Below are 16,041 nucleotides of genomic sequence, written 5' to 3' on the forward strand. Positions count from 1 at the left end.
TGGGGGGAAGGAAGGAAGGGGAAAGCCAGGGACAACTGCTTCTCCTGTGGAAACTCAAGCCGCCCCAAGGCCCAGAGGAGCTAGTCCATTAGCTGTGGTCAGCAGGGGAGGGGAAGACAGAAGGGAGGGCTCTCTCCCTCCAGGTCTTTCTGCCAAATGAAAGGCAAAGCTTTTGCTCCATCCATTAGGGCCCCAAGCAAGACCAAAATATGAAAACCTCCATGCACGTTCTGAAAATACACACACACACACACACACACACACACACACACACACACACACACACACACACACACACATCTCCTCTGAAGGGTTGAAGCTGAATAACTTGGGGTGGGGGGTGGGCATTAGGGGATCCCTGGATAGGCAGTCTAAACCACAGCCAGGCTTTGGAGGTTCATTTCATCCTAAGGCATAGCTGCTGCGGGGCGGGAGTGGGGGTGGGGGTGGTTAGAGATAACTCTGATAATAATGGATTATCTTCCAATTTAACTCCCTTTGGAATGGGAACCAGTGGAGAAGCCTCTGAGCAAAGAGGGGACGTTTTCTGAGATCCTCGGGGTTGGGGTTGGGGGGGGGGAGGGGAAGACTAAGGGGGAGAGGGGACCCCCTAGAGCCCCCAGAGAAAGTGTCTTTCAGTTCGCGAGTAAAGTTGGCGGCCCGGTCATTCGGTCTCAGGTCTGGTCTGTTTGGGAGGGTCCAGTCGCGTCCTCCTCCCCACCTCCCCAACCCCAATCTGGAGTATTAAAAACAAAAAGGTCCAGCCTGGGTGTAGGGAGATTTGGACCGACCAATGAGAGGTTGGTCCGCTCTGAAGTGTGGCGGATGAGAAGGCTGACTGGGACTACACCCCCGCACCCCCCTTCCCCCGCCAGAACTTGGGCTTGTCCTGGTTGACGTGCCCGCGGGAGGGGGTACTGACCCGAGGAGCCGTCCTGCCACTCTGTGCTCCCGGCTGCCCAGTCCCGGCTGGGCTGCTTGCCGGCTGGACCAGGTGCTTCCCCCAGAGACCAGAATGGAGGTAGGAAACAGCCTGGGGTCCGGGAAGGGTCGGGAGGAGAGGGGAGGGAGGAGATGGGGGACCGAGAGCGCGCCCTGGATGGGGGGGGGAAATCCCCTCTCTGGGGTCCATAAGCGAGGTCGCACTTTCTGGAGAGATGGAGAAGTGGGGGTGGGGAGGGGGTTTCTTCCCGGATTCGCGCGGGGTCGGAGTTGGGGCTGAGCCCTCCGGGGCAGCGCCTCCTGCTGGCCAGAGACCAGACCCCGAGCGGGTGCCGCCACCTGGAGGGCGTGCGCAGCCTCGGGCCTGTGAGCCCGGGGGGCGCTGGGCGGGAAGTGCCCCGGGGCGCTTGGCTTTGACCTTCCCTCCCCCCCATCTCGAAGCTGAGACACCCACCCCACCCCACCTCAGGGTCAGAACTGGGACCAAGGAAGAAGGGGCGACACTAGCGACTTCTCGGGCATCCCAGTTAGGCTGTCTCTAAATAGATCCTCTGGGAGCCACGGGGTTTAAGGCCTGGGAGAGATGGATGGTCTAGGCTTCCCCGAAGCCCAGAGGCTTGGACAAACGAGCCGAGCTGGAGCGTTCTTCCTTTCGGATCCTTTCCCCGGCTGAGATCGGGGTCGCAGGCGCCGCCGGGACCGCGGAGATGGCTTTGTGGCTGGGGCGCGGGAGGCTGGGCGTTAGGTGAGCGAAGCAGGGGTCGGAAAAGCGCAGAGCCTCGCGCCGAAACCCCAGCTTCCTGCCCTGCTACCAGCCGAGGCAGAGATCCAGTGCCTTCCTTGCTTTCAGGAGCCCAGGTGAAGAAAGCCTGGGAGGAGGGAGGGGGAGGGAAGGGACGGGGAGGGACGAGTGGGGAGGGGAGAGGTGGGAATGGAAGGACCAGGGGAGACACCCAGATGAACGCGGAGCTGGGATGGTGGAGAGGAGAGACGGAAGTGGAGAGAGGCTGGACTGAAAGGCGACCGCAGAGCGTGAGTGGCAGAGGGAGGCGGTGGCGAGAGAGGAAGGGAGAGGGAGGGAGGGAGGAGGGAGAGAGGGAGGGAGGAGGAAAGGGGGAGGAACCGCGATCGAGGGAAAGGGAGCCGGCGGCGGAGCTGGGCGGGCGTGGGGCGAGGCCAGGCGTGCAGGCAGTGTGCAGAGCAGCCGGCCGGGTCCTGCTCCCGCCTCGGAGCCCCTGGCCCGGGGAGAGGGGGAGAGGCTGCTAGCCCGGTCTATGTCTTTTTCTGACTCCAGTGCAACCTTCCTGCTGAACGAGGTAACTGCGGGGACCCCTCCAGTGGGTGGGGGGAGATCTCTGCTACAAGCTAAGAAGAGGGGGAGAGACTGCAGCATGGGCAGGTGAGTCTTGAAGAGAGGAGGGGTCCGCAGGAGCGGGCAGCTCCCAAGCAAGTATTGGGACTGGAAGGGGAGGATTGAGACACCAGAAATGGGGCTAGATGAGAAGGGCTGCCAAGCCCTCCCTCCCCCCTCTTTTACTGGTGTCCCTCTCTGAGTTCCCTAGGGATAGCCTAGCAGCTGGAATGCTATGGACTTCCACCTGTTAACGGAAATCCTAGCTTTGCCTCAGTTTCCCCATGCAATGCTTGGGGATTGGAATCTGCCAGCTTCCTGATGCACTCAGGGAGAAAAACATGTATTCTGGAGACTCCTAAGACCTCTGACTCCCAAACCTGGCTCTTTAGGGTTTTCCTTTTATGTTTTGCTCCCACACCTAGGCTGACACAAGAACCTAAGAAGGCAGGTGTAGATGAGATGAGAAATGAAAGGGGCATTGGGTAGCAACCCAGAGGTGTTAGGAGGAGAGAGGGAATCTTCAATGGACTTGCAGGACCCAAGGGATGGGCCCAGGTATGAGGAACTTGAATCCCTCTCTTGGGAAATGGTTGGCATGGCACCTAATTACCTCTGAAGCAGACTTAGGCACTATTGTCCCAATTGCGGATGGAAACAATGGGGCGTGTGTGAGGAAAGAGCCAAGGGCACATTCCCTGTTACCAGGACAGTCCCAGGACCTTCCTGTGGATGGGGAGGATGCCCCCTGAGACTCAAGATTAGGATAGAACCTTTAGAACCATCTCCCAGGGGAAGAGCACCTTAAGGGTATTCTTCTTTCACTTTTCCACTCTCTGGAAGGAGAGAAACAATTCAAAGAGACAGAAATGGAAAGGGAAGATACAATGATTTTTGAGAAATGGAAAAGACAATGTCTAGGAATTTCCAACATAGAAGAATCTAATGTATAAATGGTAAGCTTATAACCTGTAGGATTCAAGGAACTGTGAAAGCTGAGTCCTCCTATCATGTTGCCCTCAGCCACAGGGACTGGCAAAATGTGTCTGCCAATTACAGCAGGAAAAGGCAGACTATAGGGATCGTCTTGAGATGAGGATTCTTCTCTTTTTCCAGCCAAGAGAACCCAAGGAGACCCAGGTAGGAGGCCAGCTGTTCCTTCTACCGTACAGCTCGTCAAATCCTTTCAAATAGTGGCTGATTTCCCTCTAGGCCAGGAAGATAAAGGATGACCAGATTCCTGAACTTCCCTTCTTAGGTGTGAGACATTGGGAATAGGAAAGTGACTGGGCTCAGGGACCAGAGCACAGACTAGAGAGCATACTTTAAGTGCAACCCGTGTCTCTTTCAACAGACTCCTCTTTGGGGGTGTCCAAGTGGATGGTCAGAATTCAAAGGGAAAATTATGCTCAGCAGGTGGAAAAAAAAAAGAGGGAGCTCAAATGGATAGATCTTTAAGACTCTTCCAGATTGACTGTTCTAGCTTGTCAACTGTCAGTAGTCCTTTGAGTGGCAGACGAAATGATAACGTCCACCCCTGCCCTTTCAGACTTGACCTTCCCCGCCCCCCCCCCCCCCCGTAGCCCTGAGGTGCCCCAGATCCTTCCTACAACTTCCCCCAACCTCCATCCTGGGGTTTCCCTCCTGTCTTCCTGATGCTCACCTCAAAACAGCCCCTTACTACCACCACCCCTCCCCCAGTTCCCACGGATGCCTTGGCAATGTCTGGCACAGTCCTTGGCAGGGAAACGAGGAAGGGAACCTCCATCCTGTCTGAACTAGGATGAAAAATCTGCCCGTGCAACAGGTGTGAGGAGGCCTTACCCTGCCTACGGAAACTTCCCCCTTCCTCCAGAGGCGGGCGACACCGCCCTTAGCTGCAGGCACGGAATGGAGAGGGCTGGGCGTTTGTCTGGGGCCCGGGGTTGCTTGGGGTCGTGAAACTCGGCGGGAGGGGATTGCGTTTGGAGTCTCCAGGGCTCCTGGTCCAGACACGCCATCTCGCCTGGGACCCCTTGCCACGCGTCCGCCACCCCCACCCCTCCAGCCTCCTCGGTCTCCCGTGTGGGCTCTCCATTTCCCTGTCTCTCCGAGGAGACAGGATCTGATCTGATCCCTCCTTTTCTTTCCTGCCGGCTTTCCCCATCACCCGCATCCTCTCCTGTCTCCCATCGGGAGATCGGAGATCCCTTGTCCCCTCCTCCCGCCGCCACCCCCCCCCACGGCCGTCCCCAGTCTTCGCAGCCCCGCGCCCCCTCCCCTCCCCCGCGCCAGCCCTTTGTTTCCCGGCGGAGTAGTTCCTGGGTTGCCGAGCAGGCGTCTGGGTCTCCGCATCTCTCCTCGCCCCGCCTCCTCCCTGCCTGGATCCGCCCCGATCGCAGCCTCTCCACCCACCCTCCCCGCCGCCCCGGGCCCCCGGAGGTGCTGGGGGCGGAGGACCCACCTTCCTCTCGCCAGGCGCCCGCCCCCCTCCTCCCCAGACCCAGCCGGGCTCCCGCCACCCCCCCTCCCCCGGCGGTGCCCCCGCCACCCCCGCCTTCCCGGGAGTGGGGGTCAGGTGGGCGGGCACTATTGTTGTGGGGAGCCGGCGCCAGATTCCTCAGCCGCCTCGGGGTGGGACCGGCTGGGTTTGGGGGGTGGGGAGGGGGGAGAGCGGTGATCCAAGCTGCGAGCAGCTGGTCTCCGCGGCTCGCTCGCTGGCTCCTTCGCGCTCTCCCGCTCCCCGCCGCCGCCCGCAGGGCTGCGGGGCTTCGGTGGCATCTCGGGCGCGGCCCGCCGTCCTCGCCCCTGCCTCGGGGGCCGCTCCCGCCCCCCCCCCCCACCGGCGCCGCTCGCTTAACCCCCCCCACCCCCACACCCGGACTCCCCCATGTATGACGACTCCTACGTTCCCGGGTTTGAGGACTCGGAGGCGGTGAGTGCCCACGGGGAGGGGAGCGGAGGGGGCGGGTGGAGGAGTTTGGGGGGACACCTCCTTTCCCTTCAACCCTACCCCCCCCAATTCAGGACTTTGGGTGTCGGGGCAAGGTGCGCATGGGGGGGTTCGCGCTCGGAAAGTGGGGAGATGGGTTTGTATGCCAAGGGCTCCCCGGTACCCCCAGATCTAGCTATACATCCAGTGGATGTGGTGTGTGCCCGGAGGGGGGCAGCGCCAGGAAGGCTCGAGCAGGTGGCCCCGAAGTCCAGGACAGCAGGGGCAGAGGAAGGAAGGTCTGGAGGCCCTTTGGCACCCAGGTTTTCAAGAGGGAACAAGCCAAGTCTGGAGTTCCAAATTCTGGGTTTATAGGGTCTGAACACAACAGTTAGAGAAGCCCTGGCGCCTCAGGGAAGGGGGGAAAGGAACACTCTTAAGACCTGTGTCTCAAGTAAGTGACAAATGAGGACGCTTGGTAGAGCGTCGGAGTGTCTGGGTACCAGTCTCTTTAGGTAGAGGACTCATAAAACTTGAGGAGCTGCCTGAATCCCCTTTGCCATCCCTCTGTGAGCATTGCTTTCTCTCCTCATCCTCCATTTAGCCCAGTTTCTCTCTCCCAGCACATGGGTGGGCCAGCTGACCTAGGCTGGTTTTTATTTCCCCAGCCCCCCTGCTGAGCCTTGCTCAGAGCACCCTGCCTCCTGAGTCTCTGCTCAGCATGGAAGGCCTTGGAGGTGAGGCCAGAAGAGCCCAGGGCCTGGGGATGGAGAGGAAGCTCTTTGCTCAGAAAACCAGGCAACCGATAAATATTTAATTCTCCTCTGCTTTTATCTCCTGACCCACTGAGACAAATCAGCTCATTAGGCAGTGATTCCCGGAGCTCAGAAAGCAGGGAGAATGATTGGAAAGATGGGGTAAGAGTGAGGAGCAGCTTTGTAGCCCCTCAAAGCTGACAACCTTCCTTTAAATGTCCCCCCCCCCCAAAAAAAAGGCCTTCTTAGGAAAGGCCATCTACTTGGCATGGGTGAAGCTGCTAGGTGTCCAGGAGGGTGGCGCTCCCTGGACCTGACAGCACACTGGGTTAGGTTTGCACCACCAACAGATCCTGGATGGATGAGTTGCTGGCTTGAGGACCGGGCAGCTGTCAGTTCTTTCTGGGATGGGGCTTCTTCAAGACACAATTTTCCATGGAACCTCTAGGGCTAATTACATTTCCGCTTAGAGCAGATGATTTTCAAGGCTCTGGTGGACACCTCTTTCTGACAGTTGAAGGGACAGCTGGTGTAGCCCAGGGTGCCAAGGTGAGCTTGAGAACAAACCTCATTGTGGGGCTACAGGGCCCTAGAAGGTTCTTGCCACCCCTGATGTAAAGGCAAGAGCCCTTGCAAGGAAAAGACTGACACGTGGCTGGTGTTTGAGGGCAGTTCTGCTGACCCTTCACTCCCTCCTGGTCCTTCTCTAGTTCCTGGATCGCCCTCCCCCTTCCCTTCCTCTTGCCTGGCTCCTTGCTCTCCCTGAGGCCCCCTCTGAAGCAGTAGGAGGGAAATCAGGCTCTAAATAAATCCACCGGCTCATCTCCCTCCTCTTCTTCCCCCGTGCCAGGCAAGAGGAGCTGCAGCCTGCCCACACACTCACCAGGCAAGGGGGGCACCACCAGGGCACTGTGCCAACTCTGGCAGCTCCCAAGTCCTGAGTCTCTGGCTGTTTGGGAAGAGCAAGGGGTGGGGAAAGTTAAGACCCTCAGCATGTACTTAGCCTCCCTGAGTAATAATCAGAGTAGGATCAAGATGGGTGAGCCCTGAGGACTTGAGAATCTGGCTAGGGGATTCCATTCCAAGCACAGCTCATTAAATATTTAGGGAGATAAACCTGTCATTCCCTTCCTAGGGTGGGAGGTCACCTAACCTAGATACTCCCTCCCCCAAGTAGGGACATTAAGGTGACCAAATTAAGCTGAGAGCCTGGACAGCTGAGATTGGACACCTCCCCTGCACTGCTCTGGAAGTGCACAGCTAGGAAGTATTGGATGTATACTCTGTGAGCGGCCATTTCTACCTTGCCTCCTGCCTCCTGACCTGCTGGCTTCTGTCCACTTAGCCAGCCACGGTAGAGGTAGCATTTATGTCCTAAGACCCTTGGGACTAAGGTGGTTTACCCTGTGCAAAGGTTTTTGTTTTTTGTTTTTCTGGGGCTTAGCTTCGCTGTCCTACTGCCAGCTCTGGTCTCAGGAGGGATGGAGAGCAGCAGGCTCTCTGCTGTAAAATGGAGCCATTTTCCTCCTCTGCTCTCATCATGCCTTTGGACTACTACAGACATTGTCTTTGGTTTCGGCCTCAGGATTGTGCTCACACTAAGCTGGCCAGGGCTTTTGAACAAGGTATCTTGCATTGGGGCAGAGGACAAGGAGGATTTTGCTTTCTCCACTGAGTATTTGGTCTTGACTACCTTCTGGATGGTCATGCTAGTGGATTGAAGAAATAGTTTTCGGCCTGAGAACATCCTAGAGCCTCTTCTACACATACTTTATCAGAACCCTTTCTCTAGAACTCCTACCTTCTCTCTGTTCCTGACATCTCCGAATTGCAAGAAGTATCCCTTCAGGTATCTGCAAATAAGGAAGAGAAACTAAGACAGAAGATGGAAGATTCCTTTCTCCCTAGAATGAGAAGAAAGACTAACATCCTGAGCTTTAGCTTTTTTTTTTTTTTTTTTGGTCAGTCATAGGGCCTGAACTCTGGGCCTGGGCGCTGTCTCTCAGCTCTTCAGCTCAAGGCTAAGCGCTCTACCACTTGAGCCACAAGCCACTTCCGGCTTTTTCTGCTTATGTGGTGCTGAGGAATTGAACTTAGGGCCTCATGCATGCAAGGCAAGCACTCTACCACTGAGCCACCTTCCCAGCCCCCAAAGTCCCCCTGCCCTTACTGTCTTTGTCATCTACTGCATGACCCTGAAGACAAACTCTGCGAAGCTTCAAATACAACTTATTGCCCCCATATCCTTCCTGAGAACAAGACTCAGAGACTCTCCTTGCCCCTGCCCTCCCCTCCCTAAGGTCTTGCATCTCAGCTGAGTTGCCTAGCACCAGCACAACCTCCCTCTGAGGCCCTATATTCCCTGGACCCAAAAAAGGGGTGGAGAAATGTAGGCCAAGTGATAGGTGTGTGCCCAGCCTCACCTGTGCCCAAGGAAATGGCTTTATGTTGCTCTCAGTCTGTCTTATTTGTTGCTCACAGCTGGCCAGTTGCCCTAGCAGGTGTGGGAGAAAAAAAAAATTCAGTAGTGGAGAGACTATAAAGAGAAGGCATTTTCCAGAAGTGGCAGCCCTGGGCTCAGTCTTCATCCGCAAGGGCAAGTACTCATCATCTGGGAGCCTTCAAAACCTTGTCAGAAAGCCAGGCACCCAATGGCTCATGCCTGTAATTCAAGCTATTCAGGAGGCTAAGAGCTGAGAATTGTGGTTCGACGCCAGCCCAGGCAGAAAAGTTCGTGACACTCTTATCTCAACCACAAAAATACAGAATTGGAATTGTGGCTCAAATGGTAGAGCACTGGCTTTGAGTACAAAAGCTCAGAGACAGTGCCCAGGCCCAAAGTTCAAGCCCCACGACCAGAAAAAAAAAATCAGTGATGTGCCAAGATCAGTGATTTGCTGACTGGCTGTATCCCTGCCAGGCATCTTAAAGGGATAATGTCCAGACTGTCTGGATTCAGAATCATCTTTAATAGATCATTTTCAATATATCCCCCTTCCCTCTCCCTCAGAAGATATGGTGCAGGGGTGGAAGGGGAGGGAGAGGTTGAGGCTTTCTCTGTTCACACATGTAGATTGTGCCTATCTCTCATAGCTTTTCTTAGGAGACAGGAATAAGCATCAGAGTCCAACTACGTCCTAAGTGAGGGAAAAGCTGGGTATAATGAGGTACTGGAGTAGAATCATCTCAGTGATGACTTTATACCTGAGCCCAAAGGTCATAACTCACAATTCTCTCATCCCAGGGTTCAGCTGACTCCTACACCAGTCGCCCATCTCTAGACTCAGACGTCTCCCTGGAGGAGGACCGGGAGAGTGCCCGGCGGGAGGTGGAGAGCCAGGCTCAGCAGCAGCTCGAAAGGGCCAAGGTATATGTTTGGGCAGGTGAACACCTGTACAGGGTCCTGTGTCCCTAGAGTCAGTTCCACAATGTATCAGGTGTAGGAGAGTGTGTTTGACAGAGGCTCTGGCTGACACCCTTCCCTGCTGGGGCCTTTATCTTCCTTGATGGGGTGCTGAAGCCAGAAAGGGTGTGCTCTGAGGTGCCTTTCACTACACTGACGACCAAATTCTCTAGCACAAACCTGTGGCATTTGCTGTGAGGACCAATGTCAGCTACTGTGGTGTATTGGATGAGGAATGCCCAGTCCAGGGCTCTGGAGTCAACTTTGAAGCCAAAGATTTTCTGCACATTAAAGAGGTGATTTGTGCTCCCCTTCTCTCTGCAGCCTCTACCCTTTTTCTATTCCTGTTCCCAATCTTAATGCTGGTTACTTCAGGTCTCTGTCTATAAATAAGTCCCCAACTCATCCACTCTTACCCATATTCATACCTATCCATCCCTCACGTCCAAGACCTAATCTTCCCTTCTGAGGTCCTGAGACCTGATTTGGTCTAAGCAAAGTGGCTGTCTCTGAGGTCCCCTGTGACCGCTGAAATGCCACACTGTGAAACCAAATGGCTCATGACTCAAGCCTGGCTGCCTTTCCCTCTGACACCTTCTCCTGCCAACCACCCCTTGTACCATGTTCTTCAGACACATCTCATGAAGGCCTCCCTGGCTCCTTCACATTGAAGAGCCAGGCAGAGGCTTCTCACTGCCCTTTCCTCCTCCACCCCACCCCCAGAAGTACAGCAATGACTGGTGGATCGGGCGGCTAGTGAAAGAGGGTGGGGATATTGCCTTCATCCCCAGCCCCCAGCGTCTGGAGAGCATCCGCCTCAAACAGGAGCAGAAGGCCAGGTAAGAGCAGGGCTGAGATTCAATACACATGTGCTGAACACATGTAGCTGATCCACAAAACACATAAGCCGCCATGCATGCATATACATCCCCTCTCCCCCTACCCCATAAATACCTAGCTACATTTTCCCATCACACAACATCTACAAGTCCACATGCACCAATGCATGGATAGCACACATATTCTCACAAAAGTAGGCCGAAATTTGCACATTATTATTAGGTCATGCCTAGAATCTACACACACATTCATATTCTCTCCTTTCCTTCCCTTCTCCCCCTCCCCTCCGCCCTCTGTCTCTTTCTTCTCTCAGGAGATCAGGGAACCCTTCCAGTCTGAGTGACATTGGCAACCGAAGGTCCCCTCCTCCATCCCTAGGTAGCTTCCCCAAAACCTGTCCTCTTGAGTAGATGGGTACTAGACAAGGGGCAGGGGGTCTTCCCCAGTGAGCTGTGTGGGAAGGGGCTGGTGGAAGGATGAAAAGAGCCTGGAAAGCCCAGTATCTCCCCTGGGGGAGGGACAACCATGCACCTAGGGCCTTTTCCCTTCACCCACTTTAATCTTTTATTTCCTTTTCCAAAAAGCCAAGCAGAAGCAAAAGCAGGTGAGTCAAGGAAGGGACCTGGCTGGAGTACGGGGAGGGAGGGGGAGAGCTCATGGCTCCGGGGATAATTTTCTGGGTAGAAATTCATTGTTGGAGGGGCAGAACAGAGAGGAAGGAGCCTAGAACTCCCTGCTCTGTCCCTGTAGCAGTCAGGCATTAGGTGGGCACCAGGGCTATAATTTTCTCCAATTTCCTGTCCTTTCTACAGGCAGAACATGTGCCCCCATATGATGTGGTACCCTCCATGAGGCCTGTGGTGTTGGTGGGACCCTCGCTGAAAGGTTATGAGGTGAGAGATCTCTAACCCCAGAGTCACCCACAGTGGATATTCTCCATGGTATGTGTGGCAGACTCAGCCACGGTATGATGCCCCGTTCCAAGAGTGCCTTCTGTCAGTGCTATGCTTCTTTCCCAGGTCACAGATATGATGCAGAAGGCTCTCTTTGACTTCCTCAAACATAGGTTTGATGGCAGGTAAGCTGGCCTGGTCTGGCCTAGGAGATAATTGCCTTCTTCCCCATCCGCATAGCAAGTCTAAAGGGACACTTAGATTGCTGACTAAGGAAGGCTGAAGCTTTAGGTTAAAAGCCAGCTGTGGTTCTCCAACCCCACCCTCAGGATCTCCATCACCCGTGTCACAGCTGACCTCTCCTTGGCAAAGCGATCTGTGCTCAACAATCCTGGCAAGAGGACCATCATTGAGCGCTCCTCTGCCCGCTCCAGCATTGGTGAGGGTCACCTATCTCCTGTCTCGCTGCTCACATGATGGTAGTGAGAAGCAGCCTTTTCCTCTTTCTCTAGCTCCTTTTCTCTCTGTCCATCTCCTGTCCTACCTCTAGAACCTCCTCCCTACCACTTCAATTCCCCAGTTCTCTGCGTGCCTCCATGTCCTTTCCAACCACCATGTGGGAGCCCTCAAAACACTAAGGGTGCTGGGTGCCAGTGACTCACACCTATAATCCTAGCTATTCAGGAGGCTGAGATGTGAGGATCTTGGTTTGAAGCCAGCCCAGGCAGGAACTATCTGTGAGACTCTTTAATTAAGCATTAAGAAAAGCCAGAAGTGGAGCTGTGGCTCAACTGGTAGTGCACTAGCGTTGAGCGAAAAAGCTCTGGAACAATGCCCAAGCTCTGAGTTCAAGCCCCAGGACCAGTACCCCCTCCCCCCCAAAAAAGGGTAAAATAGGGAATGAGGCCCATGGTGAAGCAGTGTTTCTTTCCCTTCTTAGCTGAAGTTCAGAGTGAGATTGAGCGCATATTCGAGCTGGCCAAATCCTTACAGCTAGTGGTGTTGGATGCTGACACCATCAACCACCCAGCACAGCTGGCCAAGACCTCATTGGCCCCAATCATTGTCTTTGTCAAAGTATCCTCACCTAAGGTAAGGCAGCGGGCATGAAGGAAGGGGGAGGCTCACAGAGCTGCCTTAAATCTGCTTGGGCCCTGCATGGGGTGCCTAAGTTCCTTTTTCCTGCTGCCCCTGAACACCATTCTGAGTCATCCTCACTGGCTACTGATTCTGTATCACCAATAAAAGACATACCCAGTTCTTTCCAGGCCAAGTTCTGCCTGGAGCCCCAAGAATCCAGGCTTAGCTCTGCCCTCCCACCTCAGGTACTCCAGCGGCTCATCCGTTCACGGGGGAAGTCACAGATGAAGCACCTGACTGTCCAAATGATGGCATATGATAAGCTGGTTCAGTGCCCACCGGTAAGTGTCTGGGCCAGCTGCTCCCTCTACCCAGTTCTAGAGCACAGGAGAGGTAGACATGGGTAGGGGCTACTACTGAAATGAAACCCCATTTCCCCTCTCCCTCCTCAGGAGTCATTTGATGTGATTCTGGATGAGAACCAACTGGAAGACGCCTGTGAACACCTGGCTGAGTACCTAGAGGTTTACTGGAGGGCCACCCACCACCCAGCCCCTCCTGGCCCTGGACTTCTGGGTCCTCCGAGTGCCATCCCAGGACTTCAGGTAACCATTTCCATTGGGCATAGACAGGCAAGCTAAGCCAGCCAAAGCACATGCTCCACCCTGCCCATAGTATCATCTTTGGCCTGTAGTTCAGAAGGCCAAGAATTTTTTTTTTTTTGGGTCCAGTTGTGGGGCCTGAACTCTGGCCTGGGCGCTGTCCCTCAGCTCTTCAGCTAAGGCTAGCGCTCTACCACTTGAACCACAGCGCCACTTCCGGCTTTTTTTCTTTTTGATTATGTGGTGATGGGGAACCGAACCCAGGGCCTCATGCATGCAAGGCCAAGCGCTCTACCACTGAGCCACCTTCCCAGCCCCAACTTTTTTTTTAACATAAGCATTTTATACTTTCATTCTTCCTGTCTTTGGATTTTATCCTGTGAATGGGGGAGAGCAGGTAGGGAAGTTTCCTTTCTTCAGTATGATTCACTCCCTTAATGAGTGAGACCTCAACATTTACGTTTCCTTTTATTTGGACTTTTTTTTTTTTGGCGGGGAGGGGGGGTGGGGGGGGGTCCGTCATGGGGCTTGAACTCTGGGCTTGGGCACCGTCCCTGCACTCTTCAGCTCAAGGTGAGCGCTCTACCGCTTGAGCCACAGCACCACTTCTGGTTTTCTAGTGGTTTATTGGAGATAAGAGTCTCACGAGTTTCCTTCCCTGGGCTGGCTTTGAACCGTGATCCTCAGATCTCAGCCTCCTGAGTAGCTAGGATTACAGGCGTGAGCCACCGGCGCCCAGCTTGGACTTTTTTAAAATATTTTTTTATTGAGATTAGGTGATTGCATAAGTTTCACATATTTCACAGTATCGTGGAATAGTGATACTTAAAGTCACAAACTCATTTTAACCTTCACAAGGCAAATTGTCATTATCATGGTCTGTATAGTTTGTGAATTCTATGAGCTTTGACAATACAACTATTTCTTTCACATCAGGTAATATTTACATTTCTTTCCTTTTGCTTAGTGTAAGTTGTTCCCTCTTTCCCTCTCATTCCCTCTCTCCCATCACTGCCTTTGAGTTGTTTAGTTCATTTTCATCAATGTTCAGTTGCTGAACTTTTTAGTACTCCAGCTCTGCATTACCAATCCAGTGCACATGAAAATTTCTGGTGGGAAAGACAGTAAATTAGTGAGATGGGTAATCAAGAGATTGGTTTTCTAAAGGTCAAGAGAAACATTGCCTGCAAATTCTTCTCAGGTAGAGCCTGAATTTGCAGTGTCAAAAACTTGTTTTCAAAAGTGGCGCTGTAATGCAAGTGATAGAACGCTAGTGGTAGAGCGCTAGCCTTGAGCTGAAGAGCTGAGGGACAGCACCCAGGCCCAGAGTTCAAGCCCCACAACTGACAAAAAAAAAAAAAAAAAAAAAAAAAAAAAGGTAGAAAGCCAGTGGCCCACACTTGTAATCCTAGCTACTCAGGAGACTGAGATCTGAAGATCATTGTTCAAAGTCAGCCTGGGCAGAAAAGTCCATGAGACTTTTATTTCTAATTAACCAAGAAAAGGCCAGAAGTGAAGCTGTGGCTCAAGTGGTAGAGCACCATTCTTGAGCAAAAAAAGCTAAGGAACTGTGCACAGGCCCTGAATTCAAGCCCAAGTACTGTACTGACACAATCACAACAAAAAGACCTCTGGTTTTCTATATGTGACCTGGAAGAATGCCTAGCATGCACTAATTCCTTGCACTAATTCCTGTGTCAGAACTGAGTGAAGATGGAAGAATCTCCACCCTACTAGAAGTGGGAGGGATACAAAGACCTGGTGTGTGCTACTCCACTTAGCTCTGTTTTGTGGTATCCAGAGCCAGCAGCTGCTGGGGGAGCGAGGCGAAGAGCACTCACCCCTGGAACGGGACAGCTTGATGCCCTCAGATGAGGCCAGCGAGAGCTCCCGCCAGGCCTGGACGGGATCTTCACAGCGTAGCTCCCGCCACCTAGAAGAGGACTATGCAGATGCCTACCGGGACCTGTACCAGCCTCACCGCCAACACACCTCGGGGTTACCCAGTACTAATGGGCATGACCCCCAGGACCGGCTCCTAGCCCAGGACTCGGAGCACAACCACAATGACCGGAACTGGCAACGCAATCGGCCTTGGCCCAAGGATAGCTACTGACAGCCTCATGCTGCCCTACCCTAGCAGGCATAGGCACAGCTGGCTGGGGCATCTACTCCAGGCAGGTTGGAGTTAGACTGGCATTAGGCTGCCACTAGGTTCAGCTCCCACCATCCCCTGCCCAGCCCCAGCTCCAGGGCTGCCTGTGGTCTAAAGGTTCTGGGAGAAACGGGGCCCCTCACCTCCTGGGCACAGTGACCCCATAGACTCCCATTCCAGGTACTAGCTGTGTTCTGCACCTTCCTTGCCTCCTGCACAAGAAGTTGCCCCATTGGGCAAATCCTTCAGGCTAAGATCCCTCGAGCAGGGGGCCTTCCTGCCAGACTCAGGGAAGGGATGTCCCCTCGGAATAACAGAGGATGGGGGTATGGGCAACATGGCCCAAAGAATTAAGGTTCCTGAGCAGGCCCAAGTCCTAACAGTCAAAGGAACTCGGGTTACACAGGCCTCAATTCACCTCACTGCCACACATCAGAAATGAGATAATCAGAGCCCAACCTGGTGGCATTTCTAGACAGAATCCACATTTAAGACCAGAGCAGCAGGCAGGTGAGGCTGGGCCAAAGACCTCACAGCAGCATCTCTCAAGAGGAAAGGGCACTCTTTACCCCACCAGGAAGATTAGCATCTGACAGGTTGAGGGACCTGGAGCATGGTCAAACCAAAAGGCAGATAGAAGCCAACCTAGACAGGTTTAGGGGAAGAAGGAACAGCCTAGGGGCCTCCTTGCCTTTCTCATCCTTATGTCCTTGCATCCTGTCATTTCTGTTCTTTCCTCTCATGCCTCCTGGATGATAAGTTTAAGACTATTCCCTGACTCATATTGCTGCTTGTTAAGTTAGGGTTAGATGGGGAGACATAGGACACAGTGGGCAACCCAGAGGCCCTACCTGGTTACCCTGCCATATGGCTCTAGTGTGTGACCTACAGAGCATGTTCCACAAGACCCTGCCCCAACTTCACTGACATCACCAATAAAACACCATGCACAGTCCTTCACGTGTCTGTTGTGTGTTGGATCAAGTAACCACTGGCTTTCTATGTGGTCTAACTCTGGTAGAGGCAAAGTATTTTGGCCCCTCTCCAATGACACATGGAGTGGGAAAGGGAAAAGGGCAAAGCTATGAGAGTCACTATACTTCTAGACA

At 53.9% G+C, this 16,041-nt stretch overlaps 1 protein-coding gene across 2 annotated transcripts; it reads left to right on the forward strand.

Moving 5' to 3' along the window:
* Positions 1-2,150: 2,150 nt before the first annotated feature.
* Cacnb3 (calcium voltage-gated channel auxiliary subunit beta 3) lies at positions 2,151-15,887 on the forward strand. 2 transcript variants are annotated; one of them, XM_070040127.1, is made up of 13 exons: positions 2,151-2,258; positions 9,204-9,326; positions 9,536-9,658; positions 10,086-10,201; positions 10,516-10,580; positions 10,787-10,806; positions 11,015-11,095; positions 11,222-11,280; positions 11,425-11,534; positions 12,036-12,187; positions 12,421-12,516; positions 12,628-12,780; positions 14,579-15,887. In XM_070040127.1, exons 1-13 carry the CDS (start codon positions 2,217-2,219, stop codon positions 14,891-14,893), a joined length of 1,455 nt encoding a protein of 484 aa, XP_069896228.1. In that variant the 5' UTR covers positions 2,151-2,216; the 3' UTR covers positions 14,894-15,887. The 2 variants fall into 2 exon arrangements, with proteins under 2 accessions (XP_069896228.1, XP_069896218.1); XM_070040117.1 differs by lacking the exon at positions 2,151-2,258 and adding an exon at positions 4,919-5,207.
* The last annotated feature ends 154 nt before the right edge of the window (positions 15,888-16,041 follow it).

This window comes from Dipodomys merriami, unplaced genomic scaffold (assembly GCF_024711535.1).
Source record: "Dipodomys merriami isolate MVZ:Mamm:240054 unplaced genomic scaffold, mDipMer1.0.p SCAF_10, whole genome shotgun sequence".
NCBI classification, from domain to species: domain Eukaryota; kingdom Metazoa; phylum Chordata; class Mammalia; order Rodentia; family Heteromyidae; genus Dipodomys; species Dipodomys merriami.

What these genes read in the sequence shown, in the direction of transcription:
- Cacnb3 (XM_070040117.1), top strand. Translation starts at nt 5,163, where the DNA reads ATGTATGACGACTCCTACGTTCCCGGGTTTGAGGACTCGGAGGCG. An exon ending in GTCCCCTCCTCCATCCCTAG is followed by an intron (nt 10,581 to 10,786) that starts GTAGCTTCCCCA and finishes TTTTCCAAAAAG; the next exon opens with CCAAGCAGAAGCAAAAGCAG. An exon ending in AGCTGGTTCAGTGCCCACCG is followed by an intron (nt 12,517 to 12,627) that starts GTAAGTGTCTGG and finishes CTCCCTCCTCAG; the next exon opens with GAGTCATTTGATGTGATTCT.